Source organism: Ostrinia furnacalis, unplaced genomic scaffold (genome assembly GCF_004193835.3).
Source record: "Ostrinia furnacalis isolate ACB-3 unplaced genomic scaffold, ASM419383v2 OfSCF0710, whole genome shotgun sequence".
Taxonomy (NCBI): Eukaryota; Metazoa; Arthropoda; class Insecta; order Lepidoptera; family Crambidae; genus Ostrinia; species Ostrinia furnacalis.
In genome coordinates this window covers 1,130,434-1,149,854 of record NW_021130949.1, presented here as the reverse complement: position 1 = coordinate 1,149,854, position 19,421 = coordinate 1,130,434, and the positions used below count along the sequence as shown (strand labels likewise).

Here is a 19,421-nt window from a genome sequence, read left to right as displayed (position 1 = left end):
TTCGCTAAAATGACACTAATGACGTTTAAAAAGTGGCACGCTCGGCTTCATACAATTTTTGACACATGCTGCATCTATCCATATCTGTGGTAGAACTAATAGACTGCAGAGAAAAGTTATTAGACTACCATAGACTACGGTCCGAATTTACGCTAAATCAATTTTAGAGAAAAAAAGCTCAAAATTCTGTATGCACTTGCACAATATTTTTAGAGCATTACTTACGATGTAATTTCCATAATTTAAAATGGTGTCGCATCATTAGCAACATTAAATACAAAAGTTCAGCAAAGTAGGAGAACTAGACGGCAGAAGTTAAAATTATAAAATCCTCTTTAGAAGATTCTTATGTCATTCGTACATCACTTGTCTACCCATCCGCTGTCTAATGTCTGCCATTTACTTTAAAATTTATTAATGTTGTAAATTATTTGTTTTTCTATTCTTTGACTCAAATAATACTTTCAAGATGGGAATAATATCAAGTAAAGATACGCGTCGAGTTAGTTTTGATAATACATTTGCTTTAGCTCCTGCATTGAATATACAAAATTCTATCCAAGATGAAAACGTAGTTGCATTGGATGACCTAGCAGCAGTAAGCAATTATTTACTTAAAGGTTTACTAACTTAAATGTTTTTTAGTAAAATAGATAAGGTAGTTTTTACAAGTTTATATTAAAAATCCTCCATATTGTTCTGTGTGTAAATTCTTAAAACTCCAACAGGATCCTGATGATGACCTAATTTTTAAAGACATTAAGTCAATAGAACCAACGGAAGAGGGCGATGGCGACTATTGGGCTCATAGAATAGAATTTCTTAAAAAGGAGCATCAATCTATAAACAAAATTATAGAAGCCGAGTATGAAAAAACTGTAGAAAATACTAATAAAACATTTGAACCTCCTAAAGTAACAAACGATAAGCTACAAAAAATTAAACCTTGTTTGGACTGGCGTGCTAAGGTAATGACATATGGGATGCGTAGTTATGAGGCAAGTAGTTATGCCTAATAAGCTGGATCTCCCAGCGCGGGCAAAAGCCTTACATAATCAACAAAAACATCTCAACATTCAATGAAATTGCTTACAAAAAATGTTGAATGTTGTAGGACAAAACACGCGCTGAAGACCCGAACCTCTAGCATGAACGACTTTCATCTTCGAATCGTTTGCGTATTCGACAAATTTCGATACTCAACCTTCGAATTAAACGATAACGTGACAATTTTGATTCTCAAAATAAGTTTCGTGCAACCATTTCTCATACGAAGTTCATTTTACGACACGTTTAAAAGGGCGCTGTTGTAAGTAGTTCTCGTATAAATATTTTGAATGCGATTCGAATACGCAAACGATTCGAACTCGAAAGTTTTTCGTGCTAGCCGTACCGGCTTTAATCGTGTGTGGCCTGAGCCCCGATTACGGTAACTTTTATAACGTCTACAATCCAGACGCGTTTCTGATTCTGCGATACGATTGGTCAAAACAGCTGACGTACGCTGTTGAACGACCAATCGTATCTCAGAATCGAGAAGCGTGTCTGGATTGTTGACGTTAAAAATTACCGTAATCGGGGCTCTGTCCTGTGGTACAAAACGACCTACTTTACAGATTTTACAATGTTATGAAGAAAATCCACATCAGCCTTTGATGTGCTCATCTCTAGTGCAAGCTTTCAGCCAATGCGTTTCGACCTGCAGAATCGAGAAGTGACTATTTTGCAATGAGTGAAATTCTAAGTGGAGATAAACGTTTTTAATATGGTCTTGTTGGTTAACTTTTTCTTTACCATAGAACATGTCACACAGTTGAAAAAAGTAGGTCCTATGACAAACTATAGAAGCGTTTTCTACATTTAATTTGACAAGTTTTCGATGGCGCGCCGGCAGATTTCTCAAGCCGAGAATCACACCAATGCGTGCAGCCCCCCTAGACAAAATGTACCTACTTTTTGATCGAATCGAATCTGTCAAAACTCCATACCTACAAAAAAGGCTTTTCGACAACTTTTCGACTCGTTTGCGATTTTAATGTGCACTTTCTCTAGACCCACAGATCGGCACCATCGCAGGCAATGATTGATAGCCGGCGCGATCAAAGGCTAATGACAGGTCGCGCGACCCATTATAATTTACGATTGCGATCTTGGCCCCGATTGCGCTAAATATTTTCAACTAAAACGCGACTAGAGACGACGAACGAAAATCACAAATTCGTATCGCAGTGTCGAAAAACAAACGCTTCTTTGTGTAAAAGCTAAAAGAAAGCTACTTTTTCTCAAACGCCTTCACGAACATTTGTTGTGTGTTAGTGAAAAAATAAGGTTTCCGGACTTGTAATGGAGTGTTTTGTTTTTGTTTGCGGTTTGCGCATGAACTTTAACGCGGTACCGAATTTGCACCTCAGATGGAATGAAAAACGGAGCGCAACTGGTGAAGAAGCGCCAATGAATTTGGAGACGTTAAAAATTAGCGCAATCGGGGCACTGCACGCGTTGTTGGTGTGGTTGCTACCAACAACGCGTGCAGTGCAACATTTACTTTCAAAATGGAATTTTGAATGTTATTTGTAGGTTGTGTTAATTATTTTTCACTTTTTTTTTAAATTTTAATTTATTCCGGTATGACATGATTTCGGACTATAGTTCCAAAATACTAGACTGTCCTGTCGATGACATTGACAGTGGGGCGCCACCGTCAATACCGGATTGCTGGTTCAGATTTTTGCCATGTTGGAAACCATATAGTTGAACGATGGTAGCGCCCCCCTGTCATTGAGTTTGGTGGGACAGTTCAGCGTGGGTCATCTATACTAAATATTAGAATGATAGTGACAGATTTGACAAAAATGACAGTGACAGGCGTGACAGGATCATACAACGGCAACAGCTCAAAGGTTAATTTTACGTTGGTTTGAATTTAATTTTATCAGAAGAAGAAAGATAGCATTGTACAAAAATGACCTCAAATGATTCAAAATTATCAGACACCACAGAATGTCACACAATTTTGGAAAAAATAAATGCTATCAATGAAACCGTGATAACCAAGGTAGGTATTTTTTTGTAACATTGGGTAGAAGTCCTTTATTTATTGTGCTTACTTATATTTCCTTTATTTTTAGGCTCCAGATATTAATGATTTTACTATAGTCAAGCCCATCAGTCGTGGTGCATTTGGAAAAGTATTTCTAGCGCACAAAAAGAATAACAAAGAACTGATGTATGCCATAAAAGTTATGAAAAAATCTGATATGATAAACAAAAACATGGTTGCACAAGTTGTAACTGAGAGGAATGCACTGGCATTATCAAGGAGTCCGTTTTGCGTGCATTTGTTCTATTCATTGCAGTCCTTATCTTCAGTTTATCTGGTAAGTCTGTAAGAATATTAGCTTATGTTTCACAGCAGTATTTGAGGCCTACCTCAGCACTACCTATAGTGTTGCATCGATTTACAACAATATGTGTAATGTGCCCATTGACCACCAGGTGGACCTCCTCAAAGTTTCTTCTACCTAATGTTTAAAGTACAGAAGATGTACACGTTGGCATATCTAGGGTTATTTTTCAGGAGGGGACTGGCCCCTAATATGCCATGTCACATCAGTATCATAAGTTGGTACAGTTTTGTAGCCATATTCTAGGCAGTGAACAGAAAAGTTTGTTTTTGGAAATTTTCAAAGGGCCTAATTAATTTTTTATAGTAAAATAAATCAATTATTTAATTTTATGTCTTCATTACCATAGTGCAAACACTTTTTAGTAAAATAATTTTTATTTTTTATTTTACTAATTTTCAGGTAATGGAATACATGGTTGGTGGAGATTTAAAGTCTCTTCTAAATGTTTATGGGTTTCTGGAAGAGTCAATGGCGGTGTTCTATGTAGCAGAAGTAACTCTAGCATTGGATTATTTGCACAAACATAATATAGTGCACAGAGATTTGAAACCAGACAATATGTTGATTGCTAAAAGTGGTCATGTAAAACTCACAGACTTTGGTTTGTCTAGAATTGAAATACATAGAGGTAAAGATATTGTTAAGTTGCTACATGATGTTTAGAGCTCTATATTTAGAGATCTAAGAATGTATCAAAATACCTCACTGTTTATAGAATGCAAAAACACACTGAAAAATGTAATTGCAATAAATTGTTTTTTACAGATTTGGAAATATCAGATTTTGTTAATCGAACACCAAGTTTGAACATGAGAACACCCGGCCAGCTGTTGTCTTTAACTTCACACCTGTCCTTTGGTTCTGGCGGTGGAGACTCCACCCACACCTCTGTCATGTCTGCTGATGCTTGTGAGAACCTCATTGATGAACTTAAGGAGACTAGTATGAAAATCAATGCTTTAATAACTTAATGCATTTAAACTAACCAAGTACTGCATTGCTTGCCTTTGTATTAATCCTATATTGATGACTAATTTTAAAGTCAGTAGTACAAAACAAAATTATACCTGTGCTAATTGAAATGGTTAGATAGTTGCACTAGTTACAAGTTTTGTTAACATACTCATTACCTCTGCAAGGTGCAATATTTTTAAAATTGTAAGTGCTATGTATTGTTCACAGGTAAACTGCAGGGTATGTTTGATGGTGTTAGTGGATTAGAAAATTCTCAGCTGATGGAGCATTCTCAACTTTCTGGGATCCATCCCTTCATGAGCGCAGAAAGCATCAACCTGGATGATGTAGTTGTATGTATAAAAAATATTATGTAACTATCTAGTATATTCCCCCGAGCATTAGGCGGCTATGTCTGCGGTCAACGAAATATTATAGATCGACCAGGCCGCGTTGCGCGCGCGTATACTACAGAAGAAATAGTTGACCGCCGCGATCTGACCGCGCGGCTTGGCCGCCTAATGCGCGGGGGCTCTATGACCTATGCATAGTAATTTCAAGATTTTGTTCTTCCATTGCTATTTATGGTGGTCACATAAAAAGACTGCATAAAAACTTCTTTTCAGTCTCAAGATTCTGGATCTGAATCTCTCAGCTCCTACCACACTTGCGAAAGTTCTAAAAACAGTAGCAACTCGAAGAGCAACAAGTCTACTGACATAAGCAGCAACAATGGGTCATCCTTAGGAGAGTCTGCTGTACTCACTGACTCCCAACATGACCAGTCAACCTCTCCTGTGTGCCGCGGGAATTCCTTGAAGAGAATACCTAGGTATGATCTTATATCATTTAACCTATCAACTAAGATATCTTGAGCCCAAAATTAAACCATTTTTGTCAATAGTTTCAGAGCGAAAAAGAGGAAAAGAATATTAGACGGGGATGGAGATACGCCTACAGGTGTGACAAGCCTTGCTGAGTCCAAAGAGAATCACAGTGGGCTTACTCAAGAGATAATGGCGTTGGAGCTAAGTCAGAACACACCAAAACGCATGGCTATTCATCCTACCCCAGATAGGCGGAAGAATCCAATAAAGGGTGTCCTTAAAAAGAGGTAACTTAAAAATGTAAAAACAAAAATGTGTCTATCAGCTGCAGCAGTGACATTTCGATAAGTAAAACAATGGTACTATTTTTTGTAGATGGGCATCTCAAGATGATAGTCACCATTTTAATGTAGGCGTGATATTCTCAACTCCAGTGTCCAATGACAAGTCACCGAGCGCCAAGAAAATGCACAAGGCAACGCGATTTAACTTGCCCAAGGATGATCAACCGGCATCTGGAGCTAAAGATAAAAATATCGTGTTCAGTAAACATATTTCCACTAGTTTGGAGATATTCCCGTCACGGCGTATGAGCAGAGTAAGTACAGGATATATTAATATGTCTATAAACATCGAAATCGTATTATTGTGGAAGATAATATAATTAAAGCTGGATGTTTATTCTAGGATGACAGATCACCAACGGACCTTTGTAAAACACCAGTGGCGACCGCCCACACTCCATACAGAACGCCTAAAAGCGTGCGGCGTGGAAATCAAGTCTCTGATCAAAGAATTTTGGGAACACCCGACTATTTAGCGCCTGAGTTGTTGTTGAGGTAAGCTCAAAACTATCTGAATCTTTTCTTATAGTTTTATTGGCAAGGGTTTACCATACGTAGGTATATTTTTAAATCCATCGTTTTTGTATTTACCAGGCAAGGACATGGCCCTTCAGTGGATTGGTGGGCGCTGGGCGTGTGTCTTTATGAATTTATGACTGGCGTTCCTCCTTTTAACGATGAAACCCCACAAGCCGTCTTCACCAATATTTTATCTAGAAGTAAGTAAATACTGACACAACTTTTAATTTTATTATTATGACTGTATCAAATTATGTGAAAGTTCAAACTGCATGTAAACACGGCTTAGACGTCAAGACGTATGTAAGACTATTTGAACTTAACAAGCGTACACATGAGACTCAACGAAGGCGGTTCTATTGTTGCGCGAAAAAAATGTTTTTGATACGTCCATAAGATGAAACTATTTAAATTAAAATCTCCATAGAAGTTTGTAGCTATAAAGCTATAAGTTATTATATCTTCCCATAAAATTATCACATAAAGTTAAAATTGGCGCATGGTGGCCTTACAGACATTGAATGGCCAGAAGGCGACGAAGCCCTATCAGCCGAGGCCGTCGGTGCGATCGAGGGTCTTCTAACCATGGACCCCAAAGAGCGGCCTGCGGCTACCGCAGTCAAGAAGATGTCTCTCTTCAGGAACGTCGACTGGGAGAACCAGCTCAGCGCGGAGCCGCCTTTCGTGCCGACGCCAGATGATTTGCACGACACTGGATATTTTCAAGGTAATTAAGACTTAGGATGGTATAAAAATACCTATGTTTAGACTTCTAAGTTTGCGTTTGCAAAATTTGAATGGATACTGAATGATTTTTTTGATTTGAGTCGAATTAGAGGAATTGAGTTATAGCTAATAAACGAAAATGAGCCAGCTTGTAAGGAGTTACTTTAACTATTTGTAGCCCGGTATAATAAATGTACGTCAGCATCAAATAGATCGTGACACCCAAAGTCGCCAAAAAGTTCGCAACAAGTCTGTGTAACAATTGGAATATGGTTGTTATCAAGTTTTTGGTACCTATTTCTTTCACAATTAAGCCTAATTTAATTTCGATGTTTTCTCTTGTTACAGCAAGAAATATACTGCAGCAACTGCATGTTTCCAACTTTGACATGTAGAAAAAGAGGTATGTTATGTATTAATTTGTATTTTACTCAACCATATAGTGTGTGATATTTTACTGTAAGGAAATTATGTGATACTGATGTTTAATATACAATCATGTACTAGCTTTATTATTGTAATGTTATTAAGACTGAATTAGGAATCTTTAATAATATGAAGTAGTGTAATTTTCTCTAAAAGTAACAACAGAGCTAGAATGTATATAGAAAATTAAAAATAAATAATGCCCATTTTAAATCGAATATTTTTATTTATAATCTTAAACTAATTGGCACGATTTTCACAAACTAAGTACAATTCAGTCCCCATACCATTTCCGCAAATACTGTTCATTACAATCACCAATTTATTAAGAAAGGCAAGTTCTGCAGGGTTGTCTTTCTCAAGATAATTGATGAATCATCGTGTTCAATTTTGAATGATTTTAGGAATATTAAAAAAGTTCCCGCACAAAATATTTATATGGAATAAGCAGTTAGATCAATTTGGATTTTTTTAAACAGTTTACCATGCTAGATTCGAAATGTGTATTTCTCGGCATATTAGAGACCTACTCTTTCAACTAAATCGATTGTAAGACTTTTCTCAAACATCTCATGCGGGTTCTTTCAGGCTTATAAGGTAGTTTATTTCGAGTTCTTTTGAATCCAAGGCAGGAAAGCGGTGACGCGCGTGTACACCCCTGGGTATTGCCCTTTGCCGCAGCCAATGCCCCAAGACACAACGCCCACTTGCGTCCATCGGCCTCCTTCGTTCACCATCAAGGGACCACCGCTGTCACCCTGTTATAAACAAAAAGAGATCATAAATACATTAAATTATGACCAAAAAATAAAAATAACAAATTAAAGGATAAGGACCATTTTTCACGATAAAGTCCGCATAGTGAAATGAAACTCAAACCACAGAATAATAATAAGTACTACGTACAGAAGTTTTACTTCGCGAAGGTATTTAAAAAATGTGTGCTCAATGTCATTAACAATATGGTGTAATTTAGCCTGTCTCAAGAGTCAAGCACCATTTTGTTGACAAACGTCAGTGATCGGCACTGAGCCGAAGCTATAGGGCTGACTTCGGTAAAATGATGTAACGTGAGGTGCCAAACTGCGGAAAATGGTGGAGGAAATAAATGATTTAGCATGAATTATCATGAATAATATTAACTACTTATTTACCTCTCAGTGTCGTGAGGCAACTTAAAAAAGTACATTCTGTGTTTTTATTATTATTTAGGCAGTTAAATACCATTACCATACCATTTTCTTTATTTTCTTCCATCATACACAAGAATACGCGTGCGTGAGTCAATGTTCGCCCGTATGTGAGGCCTTGTCGAATAGTATCCTGTAGGTGGGCCATCGTGCGTTTTTTGTTTTCGATGTAAACTCGCGGAGATGAACAGGCCTGCTCAAACTAAAAACTAGATTGAAAGATAAAAAAAAGTTTCTAGCCTGTGATTGGCTGAATTTCAGTTACAATCAGTGGGAATCGAGTTTTAAGTTTTTTTTTAATAATAGGCCTCAAAACAAAAAAAAAATATACAATATTGCAAAACTAAATGTGACCTTTCCAAAATTGTGATTTCAACTTTGATTTTCCAGTAAAAAGTTGTGAAAAAAAGTTATATCGGAGAAAAAAAGGTATGTCACTTATTTTCTTTTTTTATTTGAAGCTTATTTTTCTTTTTTTAACACTTACGCTGCAAGAGTCCATGTTAGCCTTTCCAGCGCACAGCATGTGTTCTACAATGCCGCCGGGAGCAGCCGCGCCGTACTTGAGCCGGCACTCTGCGTTCGACCAGATCGGAATCGTAACTTCCTGCAGAGTCGCTGGTTGGGGACCACCTAGAAAAATAAAGGCAAGTTTACATTATATTCATTATAGCTTCTATTTAGTTAATGTGACTTGGGTCCAGATAGAGTGTCTGCGGTAAATGATATAGTGCATCGTACATCAATGTCGCATTTTCATATTAATTTTACCCTTTTTACCCATGGTCTTGTAGCCTTTTCGCTGTGTTAGATCCATCACAAAAATAGACTCGTATTATTTTCATCAAAGATCATTGTCTTGGCATTTTAACTCTTGGAGATTTAAGTAAAAAAATATGTTTTTTATGATCACTTACTCTCTCGCAAGCTGCCCCAGCCGATTACAGTGGCCATTAAACCAGCGTAAGCTCTTCCTCCGCTGGGCAAACAAACAGGGCGCACCGCCTTTGTGAACTTTACTGGCTGATCCAAAGTCAGGATGGCGATGTCGTTATACTGTGAAATGAATTACAGTATATTCAAATACTTAGTCCGGCTATAAAACGGTTAAAGGTACAAATAGGTACAAAATTGTTTGTGTATTTACCAGGGTTCGCATGTCAAAACCTCGGTGTCGTACGACGCGTTTAATTTTCCTTTCGATGTGCTGAGTCTCAGCGTTCGAATGAATATTGTGGTCTCCAAGTCTCGCAGTCAGACGAGCTACATCCCAAGATGTCATACTAAAAAAAAGAAAAAAATATATTTCGAATTTTTTTATTGTTTTTTTTTGCAAGAGTGCGTTGATGTCTTTTGTACAAGACTATCGATTAATAAATTATTTATTATTGATAGCTCTGAATTATTAATTATAATAACTTAGTAAGTATTATTGCAATGATGTAGAACAGACCTTTAAGCTGTCTATCATCTTTGAACAGAAGTTCTGCAAAAAAACCAAAAAAAGTTTTATGTTGCACTATTGTCAGATTAAGATCATAATTCCACACTATTTTTTTTTTCATAAAATCCTACCTGCAAAGGTGTAAATGCGTCCTATAATGTATCGAGCTTTCGCAAAATATTTTTGGGAGGACTTTCGAAGGAATTCGCAAAAAAATAATAATTTTCAACAACACTTACTGCGCCACGCAGTGAGCAGCCGATAGGACATGTCTGTCGTCCATGAGAGAGCCCCCACAGAACTGGCGACCGCCGTTGAACAGAGCCACTATCCACGGCCACTCGTTCAGCTCGGCATTATGGCCACCAACGATACGCTCGTCTTCTTTGATCTATAAATCGTAAACCAAAAATTTCATTTTTGCACTCTATTTCATGGCATTTCTGTTTATTTGCGCGGGTCTTGGATGAACAGTCATAAAGTTATTTGAAATTTCCTACTAATATTATAAATACTATAAAATTGTAATAATCCTACTAATATTATAAATGCGAAAGTTTGGATGTCTGGTTGTTTGTTACTCTTTCACGCAAAAACTACCGAACGGATTTTGATGTTTACAGTATTATTGTATATAACCCAGAATAACATATCCCAACTAATATTATAAATGCGAAAGTAACTCTGTCTGTCTGTCTGTCTGTCTGTCTGTCTGTCTGTTACGCTTTCCCGCTTAAACCTCGCAACCGATTTTGATGAAATTTGGCATAGAGATAGTTTGAGTCTCGGGAAAGAACATAGGATAGTTTTTATCCCGGTTTTTGAAACAGGGACGCGCGCGATAAAGTTTTTCTGTGACAGACAAAATTCCACGCGGGCGAAGCCGCGGGCGGAAAGCTAGTAGGCTATAATTTATGACGATCTGTGACAAACTAAATTTCACGCGGCTGAAACCGCGGGCAAAAGCTAGTTATAAATATTTACCTTGGCGTTCTTGTTTCCGCATGAAAAGTCAACAACTGGTTGAGGTTGTGTGGGCTTGCTTGGTTGTGTTGGGTACATAGGTGGCCAAGTCTGAAATACAATATTTTAAATACCAATTAAGATTCTTTAGTTTGACCACGGATAACATAGGTTACCATTTAATTTTTTAGAACTATCAGTGGCGTAACTATATCATCCGAGGCCCGTGACAAATTGGCCCTTGACGTAAGTAGGGTTATTTTTCAGGGGGGCCCCGGGACCATCGGCCTGAAGCGACCATCGATTAAGGTCTTGGGCCGGGGGCCCCTCGGTCATTTTGTCAGCCCTGCCACCCTATAGTTGCGCCACTGAGAATTATTTTGTTACCTGTTTAGTAGTGGGCTTGGNGGGCTTGCTGGTCATCTGAGGCCTTGTTGCCCATGTTGTCTGTGAAGTGGTAGCACTTGGTGGTCTAGTGGTAACAACACCTGCAACTGAAAAAAAGTTTTTTCAAGTTTTACACTATACCTTCTAAATAATTTGGTCAGAGATTCTAAATTGTTTAATAAGGTCGTTGTTTGTTTCTTGAAGTACACGTCTTCTCTCTGCCTGTTTTTGGTTCATGAGATGATTCAGGGTCAACCCTATTTTAATAACGCGAAGTTCAAGACTGATCGCGATAGAGGACTGTGGACGCCCTCTGCCCCATCTAGGGGGCCATCCATAAAGTACGTCACACGAATTTCATGATTTTTTGACCCCCCCCCCTCCGTTCTTGTCACAGGTGGTCACATTTCTGAGACCCCCCCCCCTCCCTAGTGTGACGTCACATGTTTTGCAATTTCACATCGAAAAATTATTAAATTAACAGCAGTTCCGAAATTAGTTTTATTTCCATTTAAATTAAGTACTTTTTTTTATGAAATCAACATTATATCAAATATTTGNCATGTTTTGCAATTTCACATCGAAAAATTATTAAATTAACAGCAGTTCCGAAATTAGTTTTATTTCCATTTAAATTAAGTACTTTTTTTTATGAAATCAACATTATATCAAATATTTGAAACAATTGAAATGTGATGTCACGAAACGTAGGACCCCTCCCACCCCTTGTCACACCATGTCACACATTGTCAACCCCCTCCCCCCCTCTTTACATGTGACGTACTTTATGGATGACCCCTAGGGGACATAGGGACATAGGATCTTAAGTCAAGTAACCCTATTCTTAGGCTTTGCTATCTACCTTTAGTACTTCTTGATTATCAATATCTGTAATAATTACCAAGAGAGGGTGGGTGTGTCGGGGCAGTGTGGTCAGGCGGATGGGTGGGCAGTGGCGGGATGGTTGGCGGCCAGTTGGCCGGGATTTGCCGGAAGTTGAAGTTTGTTCCAAACGGCCACTGCGCGGAGAGAGCTGACAGAACGCCTCTCTGTAAACTGAATCATAATTTTTTGAAAACAAATCAATTCCATTGCTTACGGATACCAAAAATTATTTTTTTCAACTTACTAAAAATACAGTACAATCACTTTCCAAAAATAGAACGCTTTGTATTATACACCAACATTTAATATTGTAAATTATTTCCGGGATTGCATGTAACAACACATGATGCAATATTTATGGAAAATTTTAAAGTTAAGTATGGGATCCTCAACAGAAAATCGACTTATCATCATTGCAGGCTGGAAAGTACAATGACCATGAATTCTATGATTTATATGCCTCATAATCATGACGTGACCTTTCGTTATGTGGGTGGCGCATAGCTACGCGGTGTGATTCAAAACACGAGGATTAGTTCATGAATTTGGGGCAAATATGCAACTACATACTTTGTATGCGGGTCACCTTAATAAAGATAAAAAATGGCAATAATTTTGTAAATCACATAACCCATTAAAATAGTCGGAATTACTGGCGTCGGAATTTATTGATATTACAGTTATTACAACCTCTGTTATGTAAAAATACAGCATTATTAGGTTATAAATCCAATAAAAATGACTATTTTGTCTGGTGATTTGTATCTTACCCAGCTAACTGCATTGGGGGTAGTTGCATAGGTGCGGCTGCGGGTAAGATTCCCAGTCGCTGAACGTCAGGCTCCTGTTGAGGTGGAGTTCCTACGGGCTCGGTACAGCATACGCCAAAGACCTAAAATACATACAAAATACTTTGAGCATAATAATATTACAATATATCTTGTTTAAGACTTTAATTACTGTTAAGTGAGATACACCGTGAGTCCTTAAATCAGGAAATTTCAGTTTGCATAAACTTTTGACAAGCACAGCTTAGTCTAAGTGCAGCAGCCGCTAGAAAAATAATTTTATAACCTTTTGTTGGAAATAAATGACTTTATTATTTACTGATACTTATCTGTACGAGTACAAGAAATGCTGTTAATGATACTAATGCTCGAAAAAATTAAATTAAAGATAAGTAATTATCATTTTATGTGCGCTAACCTCCATATTGTCGGCGCTAATATAGCTGCATGTGTCGTAATGTCCCATCACCCATCCGTCAACACCTGACACGTCTACCACCTTTATCAATGGGTAGCATTCTCGGAAACTCTTGCATGTCCCCTTTTTACCCAGGGTTGTTTCACAGTCCATGCCAAAAGCTCCATCAGTTTGCTGAAAAAAAGGATAGCATTAAAAAATTGCTTTGAAATTTGCGTGATTGTTATTCTAAAACTAGCTTTCGACTGCGGCTTCGCTCGTGTTTAAACTGTGGATCCCCGATTCATCTCTTTAGGGTGTAATTTAGGAAATCCCTTTTTAGCCTATATTTTGTATCCTACGTCATAATAACTATCTGCATGCCTTTCAGCACAATTTGTTCAGTGGTTGAGCTATATGCTGATTGATTAGCCGGTAGAGTAGTTGCCTTTAGTGTATACAGAAATTATTTATTTATATATATTTTATTTTTCTTTATTAAGGAAACAAACAGCATGAATTATTCTACAAAAACTTACCGATCTAGTCTGAAAATACAGAAGTTGTTTCCCATCTCTAGTGCTATTAGTTGTGTCCCTCCTCGCGCGACTCACGGCCGCTAAAAAACACAAAAAAAATAATTTCAAGTTGACAGACAAGAACCTTCTCCTTTTGATTGGAGATTTATAGCTTTTTTGCTTTAAATAAACCTGTTCAGCCGTAGTTTTTAAAAATAGAGCAGACTTCGCTACAAGTTATTAGCTCCGTTAAATTTAAGACGGTCTCATTTCAATATTTTTTTTGCCTTCATTATCATTAAGCATCAAAATTATACAAGTAACAGTTCTTTGCGAGAAGCTTCATAATTGTTTTTATGAAACGGTTGTATGGAATTATTGATTACGCCATGTCTACATTCGCCAATTACTTTGAAATGACTTAATTTATAATCCATTAAGTAAGTACTAACGGTATCTTCAGTTACGAGTACCGTAACATCAACAAAATATGTAGTATGTAAGATCCCAAAACCAGTCGCCACCCACGAAAGCTTGTTTGGGCACCGTCAATATTTATTTTTATTAAGGTCGCTTTTTATGGTTTCAGAAATACGCGTACTACTTACCATGAACTCGCTCTGGTTTTGCGGTTAGATAAGAAAGAATTCATCCGCAACTTTATTTTGTGCGTAAATTCGCAACTTAGGTGCCGGACTCAGGTATTTATGTATCAAGTGTTATGTATGATAGCCGATGTTAGTTGTGTAGTTATTTGAAAAAAATAGTGGCTCAAAATCTGAGGCAGTATATTTTCTCAATATAAAAAATCATTTCCGAAAACGTTTTACCTAGTTTTTCGTGTCCTACTATTTCTTATGTAGGTAACTTTAGTTAGTACAGCTTATAACACGAGAAAAATATGTTTCTGTCTTCCGTTTCTATAATGGTGTAGTAAAGCACCGTTTTTTTTCATTGCCGCTTATGCAAACACGCATTGTTATTCCAAAAAGGATCAGCGAGAATTAGTCAGCTCACTACAACGCGTGTGCCGTATGTAAACATGTATGTTATTTATTTCGTACCACTGCATACCGTTACCGTTATAATGTAACGACTTTATTCGATTCCAACGTCATTTAGGCATTGACTGGACTGCGTTCAAGGAATGTGTAATGCCTTGGTTAGAACACATACCATTGAAATGTCTCATTTATCCAATAAGCCTCTGGTAAAAAGTTTAAGTTAAAGTTGGTATTTTATTTAATAAAATAATTTTGCAGCTTTACCCTATCTATGTAATGCAATAATTTATTAATAAATAAAAATGATAACTAAAGCCCCATAAAAAATACAAGCAAACCAGTGTTTATCATAATAAAAAGTAATGTTATGGGCCCGGCTTGTAAGATTATAGTAGTTTGTTCATATCAAGTTAGTATAGTGGAGGTTTTATTGCTTCTCTTTTTATCTGACTCATCTTTGTATATTCTATAGTAGTAAATTTAACTGATTGGACTCGTAAAGTTAGTTCTTGCCGATTTGCAGCTTGAACAGCCAACCTTGAAGCTGATATTGAGGCTTCAGCCGTTACAATTTTACTTCTACACAATTTAAGCTCCTCAATGCACAGTGATTAAGTCTTATTTCCTCTGGCGATATAACAATAATGTATGTCTTTTAAAGGTTCCTAGATCCAACATGTAAAATTGTATGCTGCTGCAATGTTAAGCTGAAGTAAACTTTATTACAGTGTAAGGGAGTGGTTTTTAATCTATAACAGTCGGTTTTGCATGTCTCGCCTGTTTCTTATACAGCTTCGTCTATATGTATATGGCATGTGAGTGGACCGATTATTGCACCTAGCAGCACCCATCCTTGAACTTGACATCAGAATTCTCGGACTTATTGTTTATACTTTGCATATATTCCGATGAACCCTTAAAATAGAAATCTACCCTCAGGTACATTTTGTGTTCGAAAAAATTTGTGGTAGCAAATTATAGATTTTGACTTTGACTTTTAACGACAGTAAACATGTTGGATCGGTTGTCTAAAAAATAAATTGTTCTCAGGATTCCGGGTTCAGCGATCCAATGTAGGAAAATGTCAGCAGCGTCACCCGTCCTCAATCTCCGGCGTTCAATCTAATTAATGTCCTCGAGCAAAAAAGCGCACTACTTAAGCGCTCGTCTAAGTGGCGCGAACAATGCTTTGATTGATGTGATCGGCTGCGGGGTGTGGGCGTTTGACAATTTGCATTGAATCGATCCCGTACCGATTTTTAGGGTCCCGTACTGAATAACAGATCCTATTGATGATTACTCACTCGTTATGAGGAAAATTTCAGAAACTAGGTTCATGGATAGATATTGATATTGTAAAAAGACGTAATTTAATGACCCAAAATGGGCCTATATTATTCTCAAATAGATACAGAAAAAATATCGCGAAATTATAAAGAATTCTATCCGAAATGCACTTGTTAATTGACCATGTAGTACGGAACCTTTTACATGCGGGTATAATTCGCTCTTTAAAGATTTTTTTCAATAGTGTCCCACGTTTGTTTTGTATTCAAGATAATCGGACACGGGTTGTCGACCACCATTACACGATTTTGACGATTTAGACACATCAACATCACCAAAGCACATTATTTAAACTCTACATTACTGTCAGACAGACTATCTTATAGATACCGTAATGGTATCAATTAATTTACATAGCAAAGTGCCAAATATCGATCGAGTAAAATTTATTTCCGATCGTTTTCGCCTGTGGCCGGACATCTCAGTTGCAAATAACTTTCTCTAGCCTCAAAACCTCATACTGACTGTGACGAGCATTGTTTTAGTGCCCACACCGTAAGAATAATAATGACTCGTTTTGCGAAAAATAAAGGAAAATTAGAACCTATTTTTCTATGACTTCTAGGAATTTTCTTCTCCGTGCAAGTATTCAAAGTCCCATTCATTCGCCTATAAATCAGTCAATTATTTCAAAATATCGACATTGATCTTGAAACAGAAATTGAAGTTCAGTGTCAATTCACGAAAAAATTTATAAAGGCATTACACATTTTGAACATCACACGCACATAAGGCAAAATTAAAAAAAAAATGCTACAAATACTCGTATTAGTAATAACAATTCGTCAGAAGAAAAACAAAACAACTCACCATTAATTATAACCGCATCATCGGTGTAAAAGGCGCCATCTTTCGGTGAAAATCCATTACTGTTCTCAGAGTCACTGCCGCATGTCAAGGCCAAGAGCCCCATCCAGAGAATTAGCAGTTTAGTTCCCATTGCCATTTTATTCATTCACTAATACTACGAAGGATTAGCGGGCGCGACGCGAGGATGTGCGGCCCGCAAGGAGTCGCTTCGCAAAATGCTTCGGGCTCCTCACCTCGCGGCTTTATAATATTTTTACTGACGCTCTACATTAGGTTAAAAAGATAACAGAGCTTTTTCTTCTTTTGTATGGCTCGACATTTCGATACAGACGAGCTTTATAAAATATGACAACCATTCGACTGAATGCATTCGCGAGGGTGTTTTCGATTGATGGTGTTTTCTTTTTTTAGAGTTCACACGGATCACAACAAAGAAATGATTCGGGGAGCGTTGACCTTCGCTGGGATGGTAAAGAGCTCAATTCGATACCCACTGTAATTTAAAGGTTCTGCGACAGGTAAGTTTTAAATAATTTTTGCCACGGGCGCCGCCAAGACGCCAGGCCCGTGAAATCGCGGCTTCCAATATTGGCGCTAATGTTCAGTTATCGTTCGTTAGAATGGTATTTTGTGCAGTACGAAGATAGCGAAATAAATTAAACTTAATGTATTTTTTAAATTGTACGATTAAACCTTAAAGTTTAATATTCTTTATTAAAATAAAAATCGTCGACCTTGCCTACTAACTAACTCGCTTTGAAAACGTGTGGTCGTCGCAGGGCTTTTTGCTGAAAGTATTTCAATGTGTAAAAAAATGCTGACTTTATTGAATGAAATGATCAAATAATTTAATTATAATAGAATGAATTAACATGATTTTCGAATTTATTTTCGCGTTTCCGGTTTTCAGCCTGAAACTGCTAAACCAACATTGATGAGCTACTTCATGAGTATATTCATGAAATTAAAATTTACAGGTAAGTATTTGTGAATCGTTCATTTTTAACTTGTGTGTTTAGGTACTTTCCTCTTTTAAAAAAGAAATAATCAACTCTATTTTTTACTGAAACGTTTTAGTCCAGTTTTCCTTAAGGAATACCTATGTCAGATTTGTTGGTGCTTTTAGTCAATCTTTGTCACGATGGAGATATGTTAACCACAAAAACAACTGAACCAGTGTCGATGACCTGCTCGAAATAAGTCTCATTAATATTTTTGACGAACGCTTTTAAGAGCAGGCCGCTCCACTTTATCTCAGATTAGTGCCTAACTAACTGTCTTAAGTATGCGCCATCAATTTCTCAAATAACAACGTTAATAACTTGCAAATGTTAATGTAATACACATTTAGTGCATGGAAATAAAGAGACCTATTTGTCTAGATCACTAATCATGATTGGAATGTAGATAAACGGAACAAGCAAAGCGATTAGATGCGATACTCAAAAGTTCAATCGTATACATCTGTGGATTACCGTTGAAATAACACCACTATTTAAAGTGAGAATAAAGGATGTAGGTACGCGCTAGAGAAACGCACATCATTTATTTAGGGTTATTATTATCGCCGTTAATCTTAAATGTTCCGTTATGTCAATGATCGGTTTCTTTAGGAATATTTGCACGCAAAAAGTAGGGACACAAAGTCAGTCGCAAATGGTTTAACACTTATCAAGTCTGACAGCCAGGTTCTTTAAGAACTGTGCAATTAAGGTTGCAGTTTTAAGCTACATACAGTTTGTAAGTAAGTTTTTTTTACATCGGAAACCAAGCATTGATTTAAATTTTTTGCCTGTCTGCTAGTACCAAACTGCTACAATGAATGATACTTATAGAAAGGTTTCAAGAACCTTTAAAAAAAATGTATTTTAAAAGTACATAGCAACACTGCAAAGCCCAAAGCGCACTGCGCTGATATTAAGTGTAAAGCCAGGCCTGTTCATCTCCGCGAGTTTACATCGAAAACAAAACACGCACGATGGCCCCCTACAGGATTACTATTCGACAAGGCCTCACATACGTGCGAGCATTGACTCACGCACGCGTATTCTTGTGTATGATGGAAGAAAATAAAGAAAATTGTGTACTCAATACTGTGCAGTATTTAACGGCCTAAATAATAATAAAAACACAGAATGTACTTTTTTAAGTTGCCTCACGACACTGAGAGGTAAATAAGTAGTTAATATTATTCATGATAATTCATGCTAAATCATGTATTTCCTCCACCATTTTCTGCAGTTTGGCACCTCACGTCACATTATTTTACCGAAGTCAGCCCTATCTATAGCTTCGGCGCAGTGCCGATCACTGACGACGTTTGGCAACAAAATGATGCTTGACTCTTGAGACAAGCTAAATTACACCATATTTTTAATGATATTGAGCATACATTTATTTAAATACCTTCGCAAAGTAAAACTTCTGTACGTAGTACCAGTAGTAGTACGTACTTAATAATATTCTGTGGTAAAGCTTTGAAACA

At 37.1% G+C, this 19,421-nt stretch overlaps 3 protein-coding genes across 4 annotated transcripts; 2 read left to right on the top strand and 1 right to left on the bottom strand.

The window, feature by feature from the left end:
* Positions 1–412: 412 nt before the first annotated feature.
* Positions 413–1,744, top strand: LOC114349745 (MICOS complex subunit MIC25). Its single transcript, XM_028300224.1, has 3 exons — positions 413–598; positions 729–968; positions 1,617–1,744. Exons 1-3 carry the CDS (start codon positions 470–472, stop codon positions 1,716–1,718), a joined length of 471 nt encoding a protein of 156 aa, XP_028156025.1. The 5' UTR covers positions 413–469; the 3' UTR covers positions 1,719–1,744.
* A 1,108-nt stretch (positions 1,745–2,852) lies between these two features.
* On the top strand, positions 2,853–7,416 carry gwl (serine/threonine-protein kinase greatwall). 2 transcript variants are annotated; one of them, XM_028300219.1, is made up of 12 exons: positions 2,853–3,055; positions 3,129–3,377; positions 3,807–4,035; positions 4,173–4,349; positions 4,590–4,714; positions 4,988–5,193; positions 5,266–5,475; positions 5,564–5,786; positions 5,876–6,027; positions 6,127–6,251; positions 6,566–6,778; positions 7,126–7,416. In XM_028300219.1, the coding sequence occupies exons 1-12, from the start codon at positions 2,963–2,965 to the stop codon at positions 7,170–7,172; spliced, it is 2,049 nt and encodes a 682-aa protein (XP_028156020.1). In that variant the 5' UTR covers positions 2,853–2,962; the 3' UTR covers positions 7,173–7,416. The 2 variants fall into 2 exon arrangements, with proteins under 2 accessions (XP_028156020.1, XP_028156021.1); XM_028300220.1 differs by having other exon boundaries at positions 2,885–3,055; positions 4,173–4,316; positions 7,126–7,388.
* A 3-nt stretch (positions 7,417–7,419) lies between these two features.
* LOC114349741 (lethal (2) k05911) lies at positions 7,420–17,180 on the bottom strand. The gene is made up of 12 exons (XM_028300221.1): positions 16,937–17,180; positions 13,797–13,876; positions 13,279–13,452; positions 12,843–12,964; positions 12,089–12,243; positions 11,188–11,294; positions 10,822–10,911; positions 10,077–10,228; positions 9,541–9,676; positions 9,311–9,449; positions 8,881–9,026; positions 7,420–7,961 (listed from the first exon to the last, which is right to left on the bottom strand). Exons 1-12 carry the CDS (start codon positions 17,079–17,081, stop codon positions 7,806–7,808), a joined length of 1,602 nt encoding a protein of 533 aa, XP_028156022.1. The 5' UTR covers positions 17,082–17,180; the 3' UTR covers positions 7,420–7,805.
* Positions 17,181–19,421: the final 2,241 nt, after the last annotated feature.

Bases quoted from the DNA above. Each gene is read 5' to 3' on its own strand.
- LOC114349745 (XM_028300224.1), top strand. From the start codon at position 470: ATGGGAATAATATCAAGTAAAGATACGCGTCGAGTTAGTTTTGATAAT. The intron at 599-728 runs GTAAGCAATTAT...AAACTCCAACAG, and splicing joins CATTGGATGACCTAGCAGCA to GATCCTGATGATGACCTAAT. The intron at 969-1,616 runs GTAATGACATAT...CCTACTTTACAG, and splicing joins GTTTGGACTGGCGTGCTAAG to ATTTTACAATGTTATGAAGA.
- gwl (XM_028300219.1), top strand. From the start codon at position 2,963: ATGACCTCAAATGATTCAAAATTATCAGACACCACAGAATGTCACACA. The intron at 3,056-3,128 runs GTAGGTATTTTT...CTTTATTTTTAG, and splicing joins ATGAAACCGTGATAACCAAG to GCTCCAGATATTAATGATTT. The intron at 4,350-4,589 runs GTATGAAAATCA...TATTGTTCACAG, and splicing joins TGATGAACTTAAGGAGACTA to GTAAACTGCAGGGTATGTTT.